General features: G+C 39.9%; 1 protein-coding gene across 4 annotated transcripts in view; it reads right to left on the bottom strand.

Moving 5' to 3' along the window:
- Positions 1-617: 617 nt before the first annotated feature.
- CD109 (CD109 molecule) overlaps positions 618-21,002 on the bottom strand; it is a 65,018-nt gene continuing 44,633 nt past the window's right edge. For 3 of the 4 annotated variants that reach the window (XM_083608102.1, XM_083608100.1, XM_083608103.1), the window contains 8 exons: positions 20,141-20,306; positions 19,072-19,262; positions 17,536-17,691; positions 17,378-17,443; positions 9,656-9,798; positions 5,931-6,087; positions 4,569-4,671; positions 618-3,704 (listed from right to left, as the gene is read on the bottom strand). In XM_083608102.1, coding sequence (XP_083464228.1) covers positions 3,532-3,704; positions 4,569-4,671; positions 5,931-6,087; positions 9,656-9,798; positions 17,378-17,443; positions 17,536-17,691; positions 19,072-19,262; positions 20,141-20,306 — 1,155 coding nt within the window. In that variant the 3' untranslated portion in view covers positions 618-3,531. The remainder of the gene's footprint in view (positions 3,705-4,568; positions 4,672-5,930; positions 6,088-9,655; positions 9,799-17,377; positions 17,444-17,535; positions 17,692-19,071; positions 19,263-20,140; positions 20,307-21,002) is intronic. The other variant, XM_083608101.1, reaches the window with a different exon arrangement.

Raw genomic sequence — 21,002 nt, 5'->3', positions numbered from 1 at the left:
ATTGTCTTCTCCCATGTGAACCTGCTCACTCATTAAGATCTACTGGAGAGACTCTGCTTTCTTTCCATCTGAAGAGTGCTTAGCTGGGATGCAGAAGGGAGTTGTCCTGTAGCCACACTGAGGGCTGTGGAACTCGGTTCTGAAGGAGACCTGCACAATGGCCTTGCGCCACCTCACAAAAATGTTTGCCATTTTGCAAGAACAGCCAAACTGCTGTTATTTTAAACTTCTTGGTTTCCATCTACTGTCTTATGATCTCTTGCCAGTATTTTATCTTGCAATTTTATTCTGAGTATTTCCTATTTTAATCTGTGTTATAAACTGTCTTGAAAATTGCATTGGAAAGGTGATGCTGGACTGTTCCTCAAGAGCATAACTTTTTTCTTAAGTGGTTTGCTTGAAACAATAGTTTTCCATGAATGTTTGCATCAGGCTTTTATGACAAAGTGGGCTTCTAACCTTAAGAGTGACCTAAAGCTACGGACAGTTTGCTAAAGCTTCTGTGACCAAGGAGAGTGATTCTCAGTTCAGGTACTTAAAATCTAGCTTCCATGTACAGTGTGCTATTCCGTGATTTTTACTACAGACAAAGATTTTCCCGTAATCAACAAATATAGTAGCCTTGTATTTGAAAACTTTATATAATTTTTCTTTTCAGCACAGTGATAGTACTGCCTGGTTATTTGGCAGAACCAAATTCTGAATTCAAAATCCGCACACACAGTTCTGAATGCTGGGTTCAAAGTAGCAAAAGATGAAACACAGAAGCCTGTTCCCATGCATACATTGCCTTTGCCAGATTGACAAATTGTCCCCAAATCTGTAACCTTGCTTCAATACAAACATTGCTTTTGCTGGATTATTGAAACCTCACCCGCTACTGTCCATTAGTAAATCGAGAACCATCTAATCCAAAACAGAAAAAATGTTGCCATTTAATGAAGTAATTGCAATGACTTCTAGATTCAGTGGAAAGGACAGGTAAGCTATATAAGATGGCCCAGCCAGAAATTTAACACCATATGGTTGTTTTGCATTTTCACTTGAAAAGTCAGTAAAATATTTTAGAAATCCCAGCAAAGAAAACTGCAACGATACCGCAAACTAAGAATCTTAAAATGTATACATCATTGCATAGTAGAAAAATATATAATCAAGACATTGCAAAGTTTGGACAAAACATACATGCGCAGGGAATAAGAATTAGTTATCTAAATGAAAGAAAAACGGCAGCATTAACAATTAGCAATCAGCCAAAGTTAAGCATCTGTTTAAAGCTCTCCCTTTCAAATGAACAAAGACTTAAACACTTCATAAAACATGCGCTTACCTGTCTCGCTCAAATAGAAAGGTTTTTAAGGCTGCAACCCTATGCATTTACCTGGAAACATGCCCCAATGAACTCAATGACACTTGCTTCCATGTAAATATGCATAGGATTATTTGTCACAAAATATAATTTGAATGCTAGTTATTTTGTTGGCAAATGCTATCTAACAATTTTTGATAGTTGGTGTACAACATATTTGACATTTTATAAATGACATGCAATGGTATTGAGTATTATATAGTTTACAACTTATCAGATTTCATAGTTGATGGCTGCCAAAGTCAAAACAACCAGTATATGCCAACAAGACTAGAGCACTTAAGTGTTGAGGTAAGATTTAACATTCAAAATGTAAATGTAAATTCAAATTTCAAACTCAATTTCACTCTGGAAACTGGGCAAAAATTTGAATTTTTGCAAAATTGTGAATATTGGTGATATTCATCTAGGACTATGTACTAGTTGTAGTTTGTCCTATACCTTTTGGCAAATTGCAATGATTGCAATTTAGATAAGAGCCAGATTATGAAGAACACTGCTACTTTTAACCTCTCATCTGGCTTTTCTTGTCCACCCTGACCTTGAGTGAAAAAAGGCCTACTCTAGGCTCCATCTTAGCCTATACCATGTTTCCTTCCTTTCTGAGGATCTTCTCTTGCTTTGCAAGGCGTTTTTCTCTGACCAGCCACTGCAGGGGGGTTCTGTTACTGTTGCTTTAAAAACTATGGTAGCATTCTTACCACTGAGGTATTCAAATTCCTATGGGCCAGAAGAGCCCACCATGCAATTCAACAGTTCCTAATGCCTCTTCCCCATGGCACTGTGTGGGTAAGCTGATGCTTCATGCTGTCTTAAGTTGGGAGGCAGCCAATTCAGCTCCTGTTTTACTGCCCAGCAAGAAACAGGGCAAGTAATTTATTTTCTACTGTAAACTCAACATCACATTTCAGACCGAGGTGCATGAGAAAAACAGATGCCTTCAACTTTAAGATGCCTGCTTTTCACACACTTGCATTTAATAATAATAATAGCAATAACCAGATACCGTTTTTCTGGTACAAGTTGTCTTGAATAAAATTTAGCATTTTTCATTTTGTGACTGCGTGAGTGTAGCTGTTTAGAAACCACCTCAGTTTGCTTTGTTTGTGCCATTATTCAGTATTGTGTAGAAGAGGGGATTTCGGCAAGCCTAGCTTGTTGTGCCCCCTATCTGCTGGAAATTCTCCCTTCTACGCAACTGTTTAAAAGGTGCTAAAGAGAATAGGGCTCTTGCATCTGTAGCTAGGACTTGACCCTGTGCCATTAAAGTCAGCAATACTTGCAAATTAAATGTTAGAATAAAATGTGTCATAATCTAAACTGGTTTTTGTCAATCCAGTGCTTTCCAGATGTTTTGGACCACAACTCCTACTAGTCCGAGCCAGCATGCCTGTGCCGTCTGGATCTGATGGGAATTGTAATCCACAACATCTGGAGGGCACCAGGTTGGCAAAAGCTGAACTAAAAGGAATGTAAGGCTTTAGATAATGATATATTTTCTAAAACTTTTTTTTAAAAAAAACACATCTTACTTTTAATGTACAAATAAAGAACTATATACTCCTAATTTTTTTCCTCCAAATAAATCTGATCTCATTTAAATATTTATTTAGAAAATGAACATTAACGTTTACATGTTTTAAGTTCTTAATGTTACTGAACCACATCCAGAAATTTAGCACTTATATTTGATCCTTCTGTCTCTGGATACAGAAGTCTGGACTGCAATACTATACAAACTTACCTAGAAGTAACCCCCATTGAACTCAATGGGAATTATTTCTAAGTTTACATTGATAGGAATGTGCAGTTAATCCCTGAACTTTAATGGGTGCAGGAGAACATTTCGCTCTGACCTGGAATAATCATTTCAGACAGACTCTCTGGGGAGAAGTCTGGCTCTTCCTGATAATCATTTGGAGATGGCAAGTTCCTGCAAGAGTTCTAGACCTATCAGTGTGTTTTTAAAAATAAAATAAAATAAACTGATAGCTGTCACAGGGCCCAATCTCAGTTCTCCAAATTAGAACTCATCCCCTTTTCCTATCAGGTCTCTGCCTCCAATGAGTGGAAGTGAGGAACTTCCCCATCCTGATTTCCCTTGTGTAGGATGGCGAGATCAATAATACTCCTAGAAGTGCAACATGGGTAAGATGCCCACATTAGAGCAACCAACTATACAACAGGCTTACGTGTACTATTAACAGTTCACAAGAGAGGTAAATTAATGAGGAGCCATCCGCTGAACAAAGATCACATTCATCCTTTTCACAGAAGGTGCATGGTGACAAACTCTGCATCACTTCGGAGTTGTAGCTTCTCACTGCTCTTCTCCCTGTTGTGCGAGATTGGAGGAGTACCATTCACTACAAATCATACTTAAGACATTTTGGTGAGATATATTTGCATAAAGCTGAAGAGAATGTCTGAAAAGCTACACAGCTTTCATGGAAATCAGACCACTAAAATCCACAATGTGAAGTGAATCCATTTGACTTTGTCTTGAGAAAGCCAAGGGGCCCTAAATGATGTGTGTTCTGCAATGAAGTTCAAAATATTTTGCTATGGCACTAATTCAGGCTACAGAACCAAGCAGAAGCAAAACACTGGCATGCATCCTAAGATACTTTAACTTAAAGAAGTTCACAGAAGGAGGGTTTCCTATCCCATCCCAACTATGTGTGTCCCTCCAAATGTCCAAAGTGTTTCTCTGTGGGGTTAGGACTTTCCAAACAACAGCAGTCCTGGGGGAATTGCTCAAAATTAGGCCTTGATCCAAATGTAAGTTAACTTAAAGAGGTTCATGGAAATGAAGTTTATCATCCTTTTCTCAGCAGCTCCCCATGCCCCACTGTTTTGGAGGGCCCTCCCAATAAGATTTTCAGCAGGTGCTGGGGGAGGAGGGGACGGGAAACTTTATTCCCTTAAATTCCTAAAAGATAATTTAACTAAGGATCCAAGAGCAATTGTTCCTGCCCACCTCACCTCACGGTGTTTATCCTGTAAGAAATTCACCAAACTACATTCTGGAAGAATTTGTTTGTTCATTTTTTTCCCCCCTGTGGTATTTGATACTAGGGTATTTTCCATTTAATATGGTTCTTTTCAAGCTTAAAGGAGTCAATTCTTCACTTTAACTAACTACAACTGCTTATTTCAGCACTGAATATGAGATATGTCAAAAACAATCGGCACTTACTGGGTTCATAATAATCCACCACAGTCACAGAGGCATCCTGGGTATTTGCCACTTTGAAGTCTCTCACAGCTGGAATGTCTACACAAACCTGTGTTTCATTTAACTAAAAAGTAAAAAGAAAGAAAACTTTCAAAGACTTTTTATATACTCCTAGGGTAAAGGCATGTAGCTGACCAGATGAATTAATGTTCTAACTTCTTGTTACTAAAATATAGCAACATTAACTGGTTCTGCTGGATCAGAATGAAGACTCCTCTAGTGCAGCATCCTGTTCTCTCAGTGGCTACAGATGTGGTATGCATAGAAGCACTTCCTGCTTGCCTGTCCTAAACCTTCCAACATTCAGCTTCATTGGAAGAGCCCAGTATTATGAGAAGTGGGGGAAGGATTTCTCTCTATTCGCTTTATCCAAAACACACATAATTGTATATACAACTACCATGTCCCATCTTACATATCTGAACTCAAAAGCCTTTCCTCATAGCAGAATTGTTCCCGCTTCATTATCATTTTGGTTACACTTTTATGACCCCCCCACAACCCTACAATACTCTTTTTAAGATGTAGCAACCAGAACTGAACTCAGAATTCCAAGAGTAAAAATATATAGTTTTATTTTCAGCCCCTTTCCTAATGATCCGTCTAACATGAAATTCACTTTTTTTCAAAGCAGCCACACACTAGGTCAACATTTTTATCAAACTATCCACCATGATGCCTACATCTCTTTCCTGACCAGTCACCTCCAGATCAAACCACATAAACGTAAATGTGAAAGTATGGGTTCTTTTGCCCCAGTGTGCAATGCATTCCTCTTTGTACACAGAACACTTTGCATTAACCAACACATATAGCTGAACACATCCCGGCAGTGTGGATCTTTCATCCGCCAGCAGGAGTGGGCAGATCAGACTGCTGGAGCAGACTCATATATGAACTCATATATAAACATTAGTGCTAGTCCAGGAAAAAAATGTTCCATATTTGGGGGCAGAGACACACAACCCCATTAATTGCTGTTCCTTCCACACCTTGTGCAAAGAGTGCACACTAGGAATACCATATGAATCCATATTTCATGTGCTTAATACTGGTGTTTCACTGAACACTAAAAGGTCATATACAACAAACATGTCTTTAAAACAAAATAGTATTCCAAGTATACAGCTTTAACCAAAACCCTACTTTGGAGAAAGTAGTGCATGCCCTATGAGAATATTCTCCTGTTTTATCAGTTCCAGAAAGATAAATTTATTTTTTTGTTTAAACTTCGTAAAAATGTGATATCTGAATTTAAAGGGCAGAGGGTAGTAAATGTTTTTTTTTTAATTAATTAAACTCTCATCCAGTATTTTGACTTACGGAGTCCAAATATAAATGGACTTTGCCTTCCGCCTTCTCCACTTTCTTAACTGGATCATCTAATGACACGAAACTGGGTGACAGAGAGAAGCCGCTCAGTAATCCAACCTCTATGAGGGCCATGCCACTCCTTGAAGATGAGCCAACACCCAAATACCTAACAAACAAAAAAGGGAACAGAATAGTTTACATAGATATAAACTTACTCAAACATTCTATTGTAAATACTCCATGTAAAAGTATGGGTCACTTCATATGCTTAACTGAATAGGCAGCTCCATTTGCATGGATGGTGTATGAACCCATGGAGGAATGTTACTTTTCATCCACCCCAACAATGTCTACAAGTATAATCTATCTACAATAGGACAGAACCTGCATGTGATTTGAATGTCTTTCCACCCTTTTAAAGGGAAGGATTATGTTGATGACATGTGTTTGTTTGTTTAGTCGTTTAGTCGTGTCCGACTCTTCGTGACCCCATGGACCAGAGCACGCCAGGCACTCCTGTCTTCTGATGACATGTACACACACATTATTCTGAATGGGGTTATACTCTCTCTGAAGAAGCAACGTGGGGATATTTCTGGAACCATTACTGTGGCTTGGGGCACAAGTGGCCTTGGGGCACCGGGATAGCCTAACCTCTGTTGACAAAGCTCTGGATCAAATTATTACAATGTGTTATATATGAGGCTGCCTTTAAACTGCAGCTAATGCAAAATTCAGCGGCAAGATTGCTGATCTGAGCCTATGAAACCAATTCTGGCACAATTGCATTAGCTATCAATTAGTTTTCAGGCTTGAGTCAAAGTGCTTATTTTGACTTCAGGACACCAATACCTCAAGCACCACCTCTCCCCAACCTACTCAGACACTGCTTGTCAGAAGAGGCCCTTCTGTGTGCTTCCTCAAAGGAAGATGCAGAAGGTGGCGACGAGCCTTCTCAGTGGTGGCTCCCTACTTATGGAATGCTTTCCCCAGGAAAGTCTCCCTGGTACCATCATTGTTGGCTTTTAGGCACCAAGCTAAAACACTCCTGTTTATCCATGCCTGTGACTCCTAATTGGGAGGGCAGTGAGTTCTACTTTTAGCCTGCCTTCTTCTTTTAAGGAGGTGGGTAGGATTTGTTCTTTTATAAATGTTCTTAGATGGATATGTATAGGTATTGTGTTTTATTGTTATTTTATATGGGGTTTTAATTTCTTTTATGCTCTAAATGGCTTTGGGACATTATTTTGTGTTTGAATAGCGACCATTACATAGAATGAATGGATGAATACACACTCACAAAATAAATGTAGCAACAGTGTATAGCAAATATTTGCACATCTCCACCATCTAAATAGAGGAATTCAGTTCATACAAGTGTGTGAACTAGCCCCCAATTATCTGGTAGGTGAACCAACAAAATTATGACCAAGAATTGGGCATTAAATCCCCAATGTAATCTAACTGGAAAGTTTTAAAAATGCATTTCACTTTTGGTTGTTCCAATTATCCTAACCCTTAATTAAAATCCAGTGGTGTCGATTAGGAAACACAGCATGGCAATAATTTACAAAGAAAATTGCTAAGCACTTGTATGTAAAATTCATCTTTCTCAATTTGGAAAATATTATTAAGGACATACATTCGTCAGTTAATTAATTTGATCCAGATAGCTCCCCAGCCACAACTTGGAAATAACTATTTCCTTTGCTGTCTGCTGCTTCTTGGAATCACCCTAAGAAGCGGGGATGTAACTGAGGAGAGGTGGAAATGGCAAGAAGATGGTTTTAAGAAGCACATAGGCCAGTAAAAGATATGATGTGGAGACAAGAACACCCTGGGAGTGAACAAGAAGGGAATCAGTTTTTTCCAGCAAGAACTGACAGCAGTGCAGCAAAATACAACAAACTCCCACTAAAATAAAACATGGCAAAGTTAGTAAGTCCCATTCCTTTGCATTCAATGGGCCTAGTCACAACCTTTTGATGGATTGTGTCCACTTGGCAGTTCGAATCAAGCAGAATAAAGTTATTGGAAAACTGACTGCTGCAAAACCAAACTAATCTAGCTCGTCTAAGCAAGCAGTAGCTACAGAGTCTACTGACCGATGGACCCCTTCTGTCACCTGAGTTCCACTTCATTCACCACAAATGTGATGGGAAAATAAAGAGCTTGCTGATTGTCTGGATGCTTTCCAACATTTTGTAGTATTAAGTTTCTAGTTGATTAACCTGTTATTCAAACATAGGTAAATCTGCAGAACACTTAACTAGTTGATGGTCTGTAGCACCTAAAATAATGCATGGAATTATAAATAACAGCACAATTCACTACATGTCATAATTAATCTGACTGAGTTCAATGGAGCTTATTCCCAGGTATGTAGATATAGGATTGCAGCCTATATAACTAATTTATGTAATGGAGCCTCTGGGATAATACCCCCCCTTTCTCTTTTTGCCTCCCAGAAGTGCTCATGAAAGTACCTTCATCCAGAAAATCACACAATATAGTAGATGCCTGCAAGTCACATAATAATGCTAACTCTCAGCTAGGCTATGAAAACATGTTTGTGGCTTTTTATTTTATATGAGGTAACACTTAAGTACCTTTTCATGAGGGGAGTTCTTCAAATAGGTGGCAGAAGGATTTTGCTTGGCAGAGACAGTAAACCACCACTGTTCTCTTGGAAAAAGAGTGTGTCTCCAATCTGTATTTTGAATGCCTGACAGTAGTTAAAAGTAATTTAATAAAACTGTATTTCTTTTTATAAGGGGACAATTTGCAAGAGAGGAAGACTCACTTTTCAAAGCAATGCTCTCAGGCCTGGCAGCAGGGATGATTAAATACAGATATGGCTTTGAAAGAAATTCAGTACAACTGTTGGCTGAGGCTGGCTCGTGAGATTAAAAGGAAACAAAACCATCTGTGGGATGAGTCGTCAGGCCAAAGTAGCTGCTATTGAAAACAAATAACTGAATTGGAACTGGATGTAACTATGTCTGTGTTGTAACTGCAAATAGGAAGAGAGCTCTGGTCATTGCCATCAAGGTATAATTGTTTTCTACAGAACTATTGTAGAAAAATAAAGTCCAAGAGGAATGCATCAGAATGCTAGCAGGAACCCCAAGGTTTAAATAAGTACAATAATTTTTTTTTAATTAAAAAAAAACTAAAGGGGGGCAAAGAATAAAACCACAAAGAGTTCGATGAAATCTGAATAGGATCAGTAACCACAGGATGTTGAAGATCAGTTGAAAAAGAAAAGCAGAAAACTTGGGGGAGTGGAGGGTGGAATGGAGTATCCTGAAAAATGACTTGGCATGCTGGCTAGCAACCTAAGTAGGGAGACTCCATGAAGATCGCTGGGGATCCCCTTGTGGAACCAAAGCAAAACGGGTGAGCAACCATTTAAAATCAGCTAGTTTCAATGCACAGACCTCAATGGAAGGAAAGCAAGCTAATGAATTGCTATGTAAAAAAGGAAACAAATTTTACTGGCATTGTGAAGACTTGAGACCTGATACAAAGCATGTTTACTCAGAACTGTTCTGTAAAAATGATCATCAGTTCAAATCTGCTATTCCTGATATTTTTGCTTTATATACATGCAATCTTTGCTCCCTTGAGCTATTCATGTATGTGTAAAAAAATAATAATAATTGCCCTGTCCAAATATTATTAGAATTCTGTAAATAAAAGGGGAGGAGTGATAGTTTCACATATATACTTACCTGGTGCAAACGTTCAGCGTTAAGTGATTTATATCTTTTTTGTCATCCTTTACGACAACATCCAAGTCAAAGGCTTCCTGACTTTGTGCAGATCTCCGCCGCCTACTGGTATGTGAATTTTTCACGTTGTACATAATATTGAGCTACAAGAGTGGAAACATCAAACATGAAATTACTGGTGTGTATATAAGTGATATAATGCAAACATCTGAGATCAAACTGCAGGACTATGAAAGAGCTCTTGAAGAGAGGTAAGAATAGAGCAGTCTAGATTCTAGATCATGAAAACTTTATAGTTGTGATACAGTTTCAGCATCAACATTCACCATAGAATAATTTGAGTCAATCCAGAACGTAATAGAAGCAAAACTGCCAGGCTAATGCAAGCAAATTATGAAATCCCATGAGCATGCTGCCATTAACATTATGCTGCCATTAAGGACAGATAGGGATGTAACTTGTATGAATCTGAAGGCATTGCAAGATGCCGTTTCAACCATTGAAAGTGGATTAACAAAGAAAAGGTACTTCTGTTCTTGGAAATATGCTAGTGATGCAAATATCATTTTATTTAATAATTAGACAGAATACTTTCTCAGAAAAACACTTCTGCATGCAAAAACATAGGATCTTGACTCTTTATTTTAATTTTATTACTAAATTTCCTATCAGCTCACCCAGACATTGAGCAAGGGTGACAGGGCAGGCAGAGGCTTATCTCCCATCTTACAACTGTGGTGCTTGATGCCATATCAGAGATCCTTTATTGCTAATCATAACACTTAGATCATAGATAGCAAATCTCTACACCTCATGACATACAGCTTCCGGTAACTGACAGGTATGTGTGGTTTGCCCAAAATGGCTTCACGTGCCAAATTTAGAGAGTTTGTTGGGCCTAATTAGGCCCACAGGCTGGCTTTCCACCACTGTATTAAAGAAAAGTTGGAACTGATTTCCCAGGAATGAAACTCAGAAGAAATTCATTAAAATAATAAGTTTATAATATAGCATAGGTCATATGACTACCCGCCCCCCCCCAAAAAAACCTCCTTATCTCTCTCTTATATTGCAAAACAGAGTAAACATGAAACCATCCAGAAATAAAGGTTGCTTCCAAAACACGAACCCTGTCACAGTAAAATCTTAAGTGTTATTTACTAATGTAAATACCAGTCACCTTAGGAATCAAGTGTTATTGAAGGCTTACTATATGTTACTATACATATACACAGTACATATGCTGCAAATAAAAGTATTCCGTTCCATTAACCCTCTTCAAGGGAAAATATCAATTACATCCATAGCAAGAGACTACAACAGATAAATATTTACTCTCCATTAGTTTCTTTTCCAAGATCATTTTCTCTACTCCCTGCTTTATATAAAAGCAACTCGGTCTTCCTTTGTTTCACCCAATGTAGAGAGATCATGTGGGTAGGAGGCAAGCAAGAGAAGCAACCAGAGAATGTGGGGTGCTTGACCAAGGGCTTAGCCACACTTCCTCTTGTCCCACTGCTTCCCCCCCCCCCCAGGCAAAATCACTCTTTAGCATTCAATCAGAGCAAACAGCAATTTGGGTTTTCCGCGGATTGACATTTGTTCGGATCTATTGCTAAACAGCTGGATTTCCCTTGGAAAGGAGATGGGCAAGGTGAAAACCCCTCGAACCCATGCTTTCTAAGCATGGCACAAGCCAAAGTGTGGAACAGCCCCTGATTAATCTATGTCTATCAGTATCCTCTACTCATGAGGTTCAAAATGCAGGTTTGTAAAAGCATTTAGAAACCTACAGAGATAAAATTGGAGGGGAAGGGTGCTATGGAACAATGCATAGTTCCCTCTTCAAAAAACAAAATTGTTACTTGTGGCAATGCTGCACACATTAGCATATAATATGTAGGTAGTCCTTAGTTTATGTCCTCTCAGAGTTAAGGAAACTAAATACAGAACTGCTGTAATATAAAAAGACCCGCCCCCTCAAAAAAGCAAGGAAGGTAAAACACATCGCTGTTTCTGACTGAAAACATCCACTCCTAAGGCCTCAAAAGAAGCCCATCAGGATCCCAAAATAATAAAAAATGTTGAACATGCTTTCTCCTTATTGGAGGCACGTTGTGAATTTGCTCAAATCAAGCTGGAAGCAAATCAGCAATTTGTCAACACCCAAAAGCTGTTGTTTTAGTATTTGCCAAGAGAAGCAAATGGGTAAGAATTTACCAGCAGCACAGGAACATCTGAAACAATATACTGAATGACCCCTTAAGGACACATTTAATTGAAAGAAGCTTCATGTTTAATCTTCTATTCCTTCCTGGTACTGGACAAAGAAAACCGCACAGAGAAAGAAAGGCTCACAGAGGAGTGACTGAATATGATTTACCTGACTACAGTATCCACTCAGGAATGGAAAAACTCCTTCCTTCTCCGCTGCATACGGTGCAAAGCAAGATTTCATACCACACGCAAAGAGCATTTACTGACTCATTTTGTAGGGCACATCTGTATAGTGGTTTAGAAGACAGAGATGCATCCAGTGTACAGCCAGTCCTTCACAATTCACACACACAAGTACCCACAGCTGCCAACACTGGGGTTTGTGAGGACCACAAAACTAATTAAGGTCTTGCAGACCTTTTCTACAATATGCGAACATTTGCTACACATTTTCTGGGAACAAACCATCTTCCCTTAAGATTGCACTTCTGTTCTAGGGCAAATGTATTTTACAAGCACTTAAATATACAATGTTTGGTATCTGGGAAAATGTGATAGTTTCTCCAGATTGTGCAGGCATTGTTTTTTGTAACTGGATGTAAGTGTGAGTGTCTGGGCATTTACTGGATAACGCTCACGTCTCAATAACTGAATTCATGTCTGTACTATTTTGTGATCTTCCTAGTTAAGGTTTTTATTTGTTTGAAATTATTGGACTGTTGAGTGTTTCCAGCTGCCTAACCTGAACACTGGCGTGCTCATCCTTACACTTTGCTTTAAGTGGCAAAACCCAAATTGGCCCTCCTCCCCCATTATGTAAACTTGAGGTTTTGGGGTTTTTTTTAATATTTAAGGTGCAGCATAGTCTGAAGCAAAGTTCCTCGTATCTTTATATACAGATGGGGACATTGCAAACTGTAGCTGGATCAGGATGGCTGGGGACACTCTTTTGTTTAATTGTGTGGAAAGGCCAGCAGTCTCGCTTGGCAAAAGTCATCTTCTGGCTGTGGGGCAAAATGCATTCTAGACTCCTGGATCGTCTCTAGATCCACACTACTGGTTTAGCTAAAATAAAATAAAAATTGCCAAAATAAATAGGAAGCTGCTGTGGCAAAACAGCACACTGAAAGGGACTATCCAGGAACACGGACGGATAGCTGGAATTCAGTGTTTGTAACACTTAGTGTAACTAAGCTTACCAACTTCTGACCCCAAAGAGGCTCCTGTTCCTTCCACAAAGCACAGCAGATCCTAGCACACTAATGAAATAGCAGGACAAACTGCACTCCAGCAACTACTGACAGCAACACAGCAATCTTCAACGCCAGTCACTGGCAGCCTTATGAAGTTTTTTTTTAAAAAAAATCTGGCGGCAGTCCTTGCAATATTCCATCTGAAATGTGTCAAGTATTTGGAAAAATCTCCTACCAGTCCAGGAATCCTTTGCTTTCCTATGTTTATTCTTAAGCCTCTGATCATAGCAAACAGATGTCTGGATGGAGGTATATGCTAAAGGGTTATCTTCAGCAGGAGTTTCTTCTCCAAAGTATTTTATTTGGCTGTTAAATTGAGTGTTGAGGAAGGAAATGGAATGTTAACTAACAGCACAATCCAGCACGTGTCTACTCAAAAGTAAGACTAATGGGGCTAAGTCTCAGGTAACTGTGCATGCAGCCTAACTTGCATATAAAAACAACAAATGCAAGCACCTGTAAAAATGGGTCATAAACAACCTCATAAAACCAGATGGGTATTATCTCAAGGGAGCCCTGTCAATATCCAGTGTGTTAAGAAATCCAAAATATATTTAATTTGGTTAAGCAGAGTTAAAACCCTAATTTCAGGGAGTTGCATCCAACAAGGCTGTTCTGTTAACACAAGGACTTCTGCTTGTGAAAGCACAAGTCAGCTGCAGAAGGTCGGGGGAATCCCCAGAACCGATTTGGGGGGCACATGGAGGAAAGGAGAGAAAAGGGAGAAGTTTTGCTGCACAAGCAGATGTTCTTGCGTGAACTGGACAGCTTTGTTGGATACAACCCCAAATAAGCATGTCCATCTTGACTAAAATAACAAGGCCCATTAATTAAAACCAATTTGGATTCCTCACTTTGCTGCAGGTATATGCATGGAACAGATGTTAGTATCCAAAACAAAAGAAAGGGCTTCTGGAAGTCAGGCATGACATTGCCAGGGGTTTCAGCTAGATCAGCCCATTTCACAGTGAAGAGTTTAATTAAGGATGCTTTCTTCCAGCCAACAGGAAAGCTTGCTGCGTAAGTTTATCAACAGTAGACACAAAGAGCATAACAACTATGCCTTTGATTTTGATTATTTTTTTTTAAATCCAAGATAAATAAAGTTTCAAACAGGCTGACCAGAAGGCAATAAAGATGCTGGGACACCTGGTAAGGAAAAAAATAATAATACTCAGATGGATATAAGATACTTAGGAATAGACAGATCTCCTAAAAATCAGGCCTGTGTTATTAGAATTGCAAAGAGAGAGGCAATAATCAGTCACCAGAAGGTCTCCACAGAACTGAATGGAGGGGAAAAACTTGTAATGGAGCCTCCCAGGTACCTCCCAACCCAGTCCCACTGTTTCTGCAGTTCCAAACAGGCACAACATCAGAAAAAAAATTACTGATCCCTTTAACAAGTTGGCTACACATGGCTGGCAATCTGCATTTTGTTGGTGAGCAGCATCTTGCGAAGACCTGCCAACAGAGGACCTGCACCAGTTACCAAATGTGGCTGGCCACTATCGTGCTTCCTCATCAAACTCTTATTTGCTATCAGACGACTCCTTTGGTTAGCTGCTGCACAGCTGCGCAGCCTTAAGTACAAAAAAGAGTTTTTACAACCCAGAGCCTTTTAACAGGATAGAAATGTTTCCTGCATGTGGTAAGTAGGACGAAGATGTCCTCCTATTACTCATTTTGCTGTTATTTAAAGAAGAAAACTAGGCTGTGTCACGTTTAAGGGCTCTGGAAGTGAGGAGCAATCTGCAGGATGCCTCTGGAGGAGTATCGCCAAGCCCTCTGCCAAGCCCCACCCAACCTTCCACAAGCTCCTTGTGCAGAATAGCTGTGCCATGCAAGGGCACCAGCACAGAAGTGCCATTGGGAACAGCTGTGGTAGCCCTTGGCCTGAGCTTCAACAGGAGGGGACAAATTGTTCTGCCACACCAGGGTTGGGATGCGTGTGCCAGAACATATGAGCTGCTGCTTTGCAGCAATGGCTCACAGGATAAGGGAATTAATATAGCAAAAAGAAAGAAAGATGGTAATAATCACATGCGATTTCATATCGCAGATGAAAAGCAGATCTAGCTTGTGGGCTGAAGTGGCGGGGGGAAATAACCCTTTGAAGGGTATCACAGTTCTTTTTCGTTCGGCAGGATTCCTGCCAAGTAAAAGGAAAGACAGGAGGTGGTTCCAGCAAACCCAAACTGTATTGGATGAAATTATTCCAGAAGTCTTTATTTCTTTTGCTCTGCCAAACTACAGACGAGAAAGTGCAAGGTCTTGGAACTGTATCACGGAAGACCCGTGCTTTAAATCTGTTTTTGCTATAGTCGTGGAAATAATGGCTTTCCAGCCATCTGCCTTGCTCTGCCCCCCAACTACAGGAATCTCCTACTTCGTCAAAGAAAAGTTAGTGCCAAGCTGTACCAGATTTCCTGAGTCTCTAATGACCTAGTAGTAAGGATAAGCCATGTAAGCCTGGAAGGGTCAAGCCCCACTAATAGCATAAGGCTACCACTTGTGATGGTAGCCAATGCCACTTAAAAAGTAACAAGACAATCCTATCCACACTTAATTATGTGTAAACTCCATTTGTTCAAGTGGAAAAATCTTAATGGGAAATATGCATAGGATCAATGTTACTGTTAGGAAACAAGTACATATGCACTTAGTAAAGGGTAAAGGGACCCCTGACCATTAGGTCCAGTCGTGGCCAACTCTGGGGTTGCGGCGCTCATCTTGCTTTATTGGCCGAGGGAGCCGGCGTACAGCTTCCAGGTCGTGTGGCCAGCATGACTAAGCCACTTCTGGCGAACCAGAGCAGTGCACGGAAACACCGTTTACCTTCCCACCAGAGTGGTACCTATTTATCTACTTGCACTTTCGAACAGCTAGTGCTTTCGAACTGCTAGGTTGGCAGGAGCAGAGACCGAGCAACGGGAGCTCATCCCGTTGCGGGGATTCGAACCACCGACCTTCTGATCGGCAAGCCCTAGGCTCTGTGGTTTAACCCACAGCGCCACCCGCGTCCCTTATGTACTTAGTGCTTGAAGTCAATTTATTGTTGCAATAAATTTAAACCCATAACAGAATGCTTATGTTTGATTAATTCTAGATTTAAAATTAGTCTGATAGGTTCATTATTTAAAAAGAAGCTTGTGATATTTTGCATTTGTTGTTAACTTTTAGCAGTCTGACTGTTGTTGGAAACAATTCCTGCTAATTCCACTACCTTCAAATATGATGGATGAGCAAGCAATTGCCTTCTGTGATACCGACAGAATTCTTGGCCTCCACTGCTGGAACTGAAATTATTCTCAAACACATTTGAACTTTATGGTAATCAGAAACAGCATTTATGAAAATGCACACACCAGAATAATTCCAATTTACAATGCTCTGGTCTCTTACTGAGATTTTACAGGAATAACATAGTTTACTCTTCGACTTCCGCCAGTGTTGAATTACAGCTGATGAATGGCTGATTACAGTTTATCTGCTGCAGATTAGTTTGTTTGTTGCACAGAATTCAAGTCATCATGGAAAGTGATTCATGTAATTTATGCACTCAGTTTAATACCTTCTATGGGAATTAAAGACAAAAGTATGTGATAAAGGTATTGGATTTCTACGCTAACCTATATTCTGCACTCTTGCCACCTTCAAACTACAAACAACATTATCTCTTCTGGCAGCGTCTAGAAATGGTGGCAGATACCAAACATAAATGTAGCCAAACACAAATACTCTCATAAGAGGGAAGGGATGGAAAAATTCCATTGGGTGAAGGTCATCTGCCCACAGGAATTAAAAAACAAGCCATAGATTCTTTATGTTATGGACAGCCTTACTAGTTATCATATGATTGTTATAACTGAATGATAGAGCGCTTTAAGAGAGTCCAGTACAAGGGGCAGATAAAACACACTGGAAAAATCCAAGTTAATTAAGTCACAGGGACTCTAGTAAGTGGCCTAGTTCACATAATGTTGAGTCCACTTTTGAAAATGAAAATGTAATCCAACTTAAAAGTAGCCATGGTGGACTTAGGGCTTTCAAATTTCAGTGGCATCCTGTGCAATGCCAAAATCTGGCACCCCCCACCCGCCTTCTGGTCTAATTCACTGTTGTGGCGCCCTGTTAGCTCAGCGACCAGTGCGGGTGAGCCAATCGCACACCCCTAAATCCACCTCTGAACGTAGTTTCTAGTTCAAATAGCCTTCTGAAAAGAAAGTTCCACAAAAGCAACATCACATACCTGGAAGAGTCCCAAGCCACGGCCGCTTGCAAAAACTGTAACTCCCACTGGCTGTGTAGCTGCAACCTAAAAACAATGGTGAGTATTAGCATTTTCAAAAAAGCACAATGAACTGAATGCACTGCACTGAAAACAGAAGGGCTTCTTTACTACAGTACCTCTTTGGTCTTGAGAAGTAAGCGGTTTTCATTATTAATTCTGAACACAACTGGATCGTTTTCGCTAGATGGACTGACTGTTACATCCATTTCTGTTTCAATGCCAGTAGTAAGCATTGCACAGGCACTCAAAGCCTGCAGGGCCACTATAGTGTCCTGTATAGAGAAGCAAGAACAAATTGTTTAATACGGATGCCTCTAAAGTAAGTAGGTTCCAGCCTGCCTTAACAGTTGGATTGTTTTGCTCTTTGAGCTGAGACACACAGGAGTCTCTGAACCGCTGCTCCAAACATGTAGTTTGGACCAATGCTATAGCCAGCCAGAGTTCTGTTCTAGCCTATTCATAGCTGAATGTAAGTACATAGGACCCATGGACACAAGGAATGGGAGATGAGGCTGGCAGATGCAATCTTCCTTCTCCCTTCACATATGCATTGGCACCCAGACTGAATACTTGAACAGGGTGGTGGACTTCCTTGTTCCTTCTGCTTGCTGCCCAAAGAAGCTAGGCAGAGCACCAGACAGTATTTGCCCTGATCTTTAAAAACTATAATGGTTGCATGACAAATGCTTGACAAGTCACCTTTATACAAAAGTTTAAAGTTCTAATAAGGAAAAGGGACAGGGAGGGCAACGCCCAGCATGAGAAACGAAACTGCTGCATAAAGATAATTGCAGGAATTGGAATGCTAACACTGAACAATCATGGAACATGGAATGGGCTGTGCCAGTTTGTTGCTAATATTGATGGTTCAGTTGGTAGAGCATGAGACTCTTAATCTCAGGGTTGTAGATTCAAGCCCCAGTTGAGTACAAGAGGACTGGACTAGATGACCCTCATGGTCTCTACAATTCTATGATCCTAGATAAAGTAATTGGTCAAACATCATTATGGAGTACACTCAGACCTAACCTCAGTTTTGAATTCAATCCAAATTCAGTTTTCTATCTACTATGCCACACTTGCTCACACTCATTTTTATGGAAGACTCCCAAGAGATCTGGAAGAGACCAATTGGAAAGCCTTCAAATTATCAAAGAGCAATCTGTTAAGTGTTTTCTTAGGTTTTAATGATTTGATAAATGGTTTTTCCAAGTAGCAAATACCCATCAGTAATGAATTCATTTCACTTCACTTCTATCCCACCTTTCTTTCATCACAGAACTCAAGGTGGGATTCTCCATTCATGTCTTGGTCACATCAAACCCTACTTTGCTGCAACATTTGTCCACAGACAATGCTCTGGGCCTGTTGGCAATCAGGCTGTGGCTTTGGCATGCATTTTGTAGAAGGTACTGACAGGCTCCCTTGAAGAATCAAGCATTTCTTCCTTTCATCCTCAAAAAACAAATGAACTCCTTGCAATTTAGAAACCAATTACCAAGCAGTTAATTTATCACAAGTTCAAAACAGTGCTTTTTGAAGTTTCCTGTCTAAGGTTTAAAAGAGAAACTCCATGGCTGGAGCCACAAAAAAGACTAATATTAATTATGAAAAGACAACAACAGTAAATTTTGTAAAGATGACTCTCTAACCTGTGTAGAAGAATAGCCTCCCAGGTGGTTTCTTTGCTGGCTTAACCACTTCATAATAGGGATCCCCTCTAATAATCTCTGTTGTTTAGCATGAGACAAAACAGCATAGCCTGCAACCTCAATATCTACAGACTGAGGCTGCCAGGAATCAGACAGTTGAGAAGCTTGTGATATCCAGAATCTGAGTTCTTCTGGAAAAAGAAGAATAAACTTTTCACATAGCAGCAACAAAATAATAATAATAATAATAAGCCTTTCACAACTAAGAAACTATAATAGTCTGAAGTCCACATACAGTCAACCATTTCAAATATCAATTATTTTGAAAAGAGCATGGCTGCCTAGCTAGAATCCTGAACAGGAACACTCCACACGGCAACATTTTGTTGCAGGTGCCACTTGAAAATGAGTATGATGCATGCATGGGCAAATTAATAAAAACTTATTGACTTATCAAATAAAAGAAAGGCGGTAATCTACTTTTTGTTTATTCAAGGAGAAGCCTACAAAGCTCAAATTAAGTTCCAGAAGCATTCCTAATATTCTCAAAATTAAAAACAGTGACCACCTTTATAACTAGGGTTTTGTTGGGGAGGGTTATAAATAATGCTGTATCTCAGGTTCTATAGGTTTGATTGACACTTTCTTTATACTAACACAGCGTTTCTCAGACAGTGGGTTGGGATCCACCAGTGGACCACAAGCCACTTTCAGGTGGGCCTCAGCCTGGCCAGTGCCTCCTCACTTGCCTGCCTCACCCCACAGTAAGTGCCATGGCTGGAAGATAGACACGTTTGGGGTAAGGGAAGGGAAGGGAGATCTCCCTCCTCTGATGGGAAAGAGGGAGAGAATGTGTTGAAGGAAATTAAAAAGTGAGAGGAAAAAACCCATGCCAAATTCTGCTTCCATCTGCCACCATTTTGTGACTGGTTTGGCCCCTGCACCACCATTTTATGACTGGTGGACCTCAGTTATGTCATATGGATCCTGGGGCTAGAAAGTATGAGAACCCTGTACTACCATAGTGGTTGTACCATCTGCAATTGTAAATTCAGTTGTCTTACACTACCTTGATGTTCTGATCTCTCATTCAGCAGGTCCAGAGCTCGCTTTGCTTCCGCACTCTTTGCCAGCGATAAAGCGTAAGTCACAAGGGCAAGCGTATGATTATCTGATATGCCTTCACTTAATTTAAATTCCAGAAAGTCCAGTGCTTTTCTTATAGCATAATCATACTGCAGAAAGAAAGATATGAAATAAGCTATGAACTCCCTTTAACCAAGCAAATGTTAAATTGCAATCTTCATACATTAATGTCAGGGTTGTGTATATGCTGTAATTCCACAAAAAACCAGAGAATGTTGGCTTGATCACATAAATCCAGCGGTCTGAGAATCTTAGCTTTCTTTTTAAAAACAGCAAGTTTCTAGCCTTTATGGCTGAAAAAATGCTTGAAAGGGTGTGGGCAAGACCTGCTGAAATCTCAGGTGATGCTTAGTGGAGATGGGGAGATTTCAGTGCCTTGTATAGCTCCTTGCCCACCTCCAGCACAGATCATGCAAACCACACAACAGAAAATATGCAATGAAAGGGGAAATGCAAATTGCATTTTGAAGATAAATGAAAATAAAAATGAAGATAACCCATTCCTGGTCTAACAGAAATATAATAGATCCTTCTTAACATGCAAGCCCAAGTTGGACAGAGTTTGGGCTTATCCACACTTACCTTTTGCCTCCAGGTGGGGTTTCTCAACAAAAGCCTCCTCTTTAAAGCTTAATTAGAGCAACATCAATTCAGGTTTTCCGCAGATTAACACTTGCTCCAATTCAGCTTCAAAGAGCAGGTTTCTCAGGGAAAACTCCAGAACAAAAAAAGGAGGTGCTCAATCTCAGAGCTATTGCGAACCGTTGCCTGGAAAGAGCAAAGGA

Source organism: Podarcis filfolensis (assembly GCF_964270895.1).
Source record: "Podarcis filfolensis genome assembly, chromosome: 3".
NCBI classification, from domain to species: domain Eukaryota; kingdom Metazoa; phylum Chordata; class Lepidosauria; order Squamata; family Lacertidae; genus Podarcis; species Podarcis filfolensis.
The sequence above is the reverse complement of the archived record's forward strand: the minus strand, read 5'-3'. Positions and strand labels throughout refer to the sequence as shown.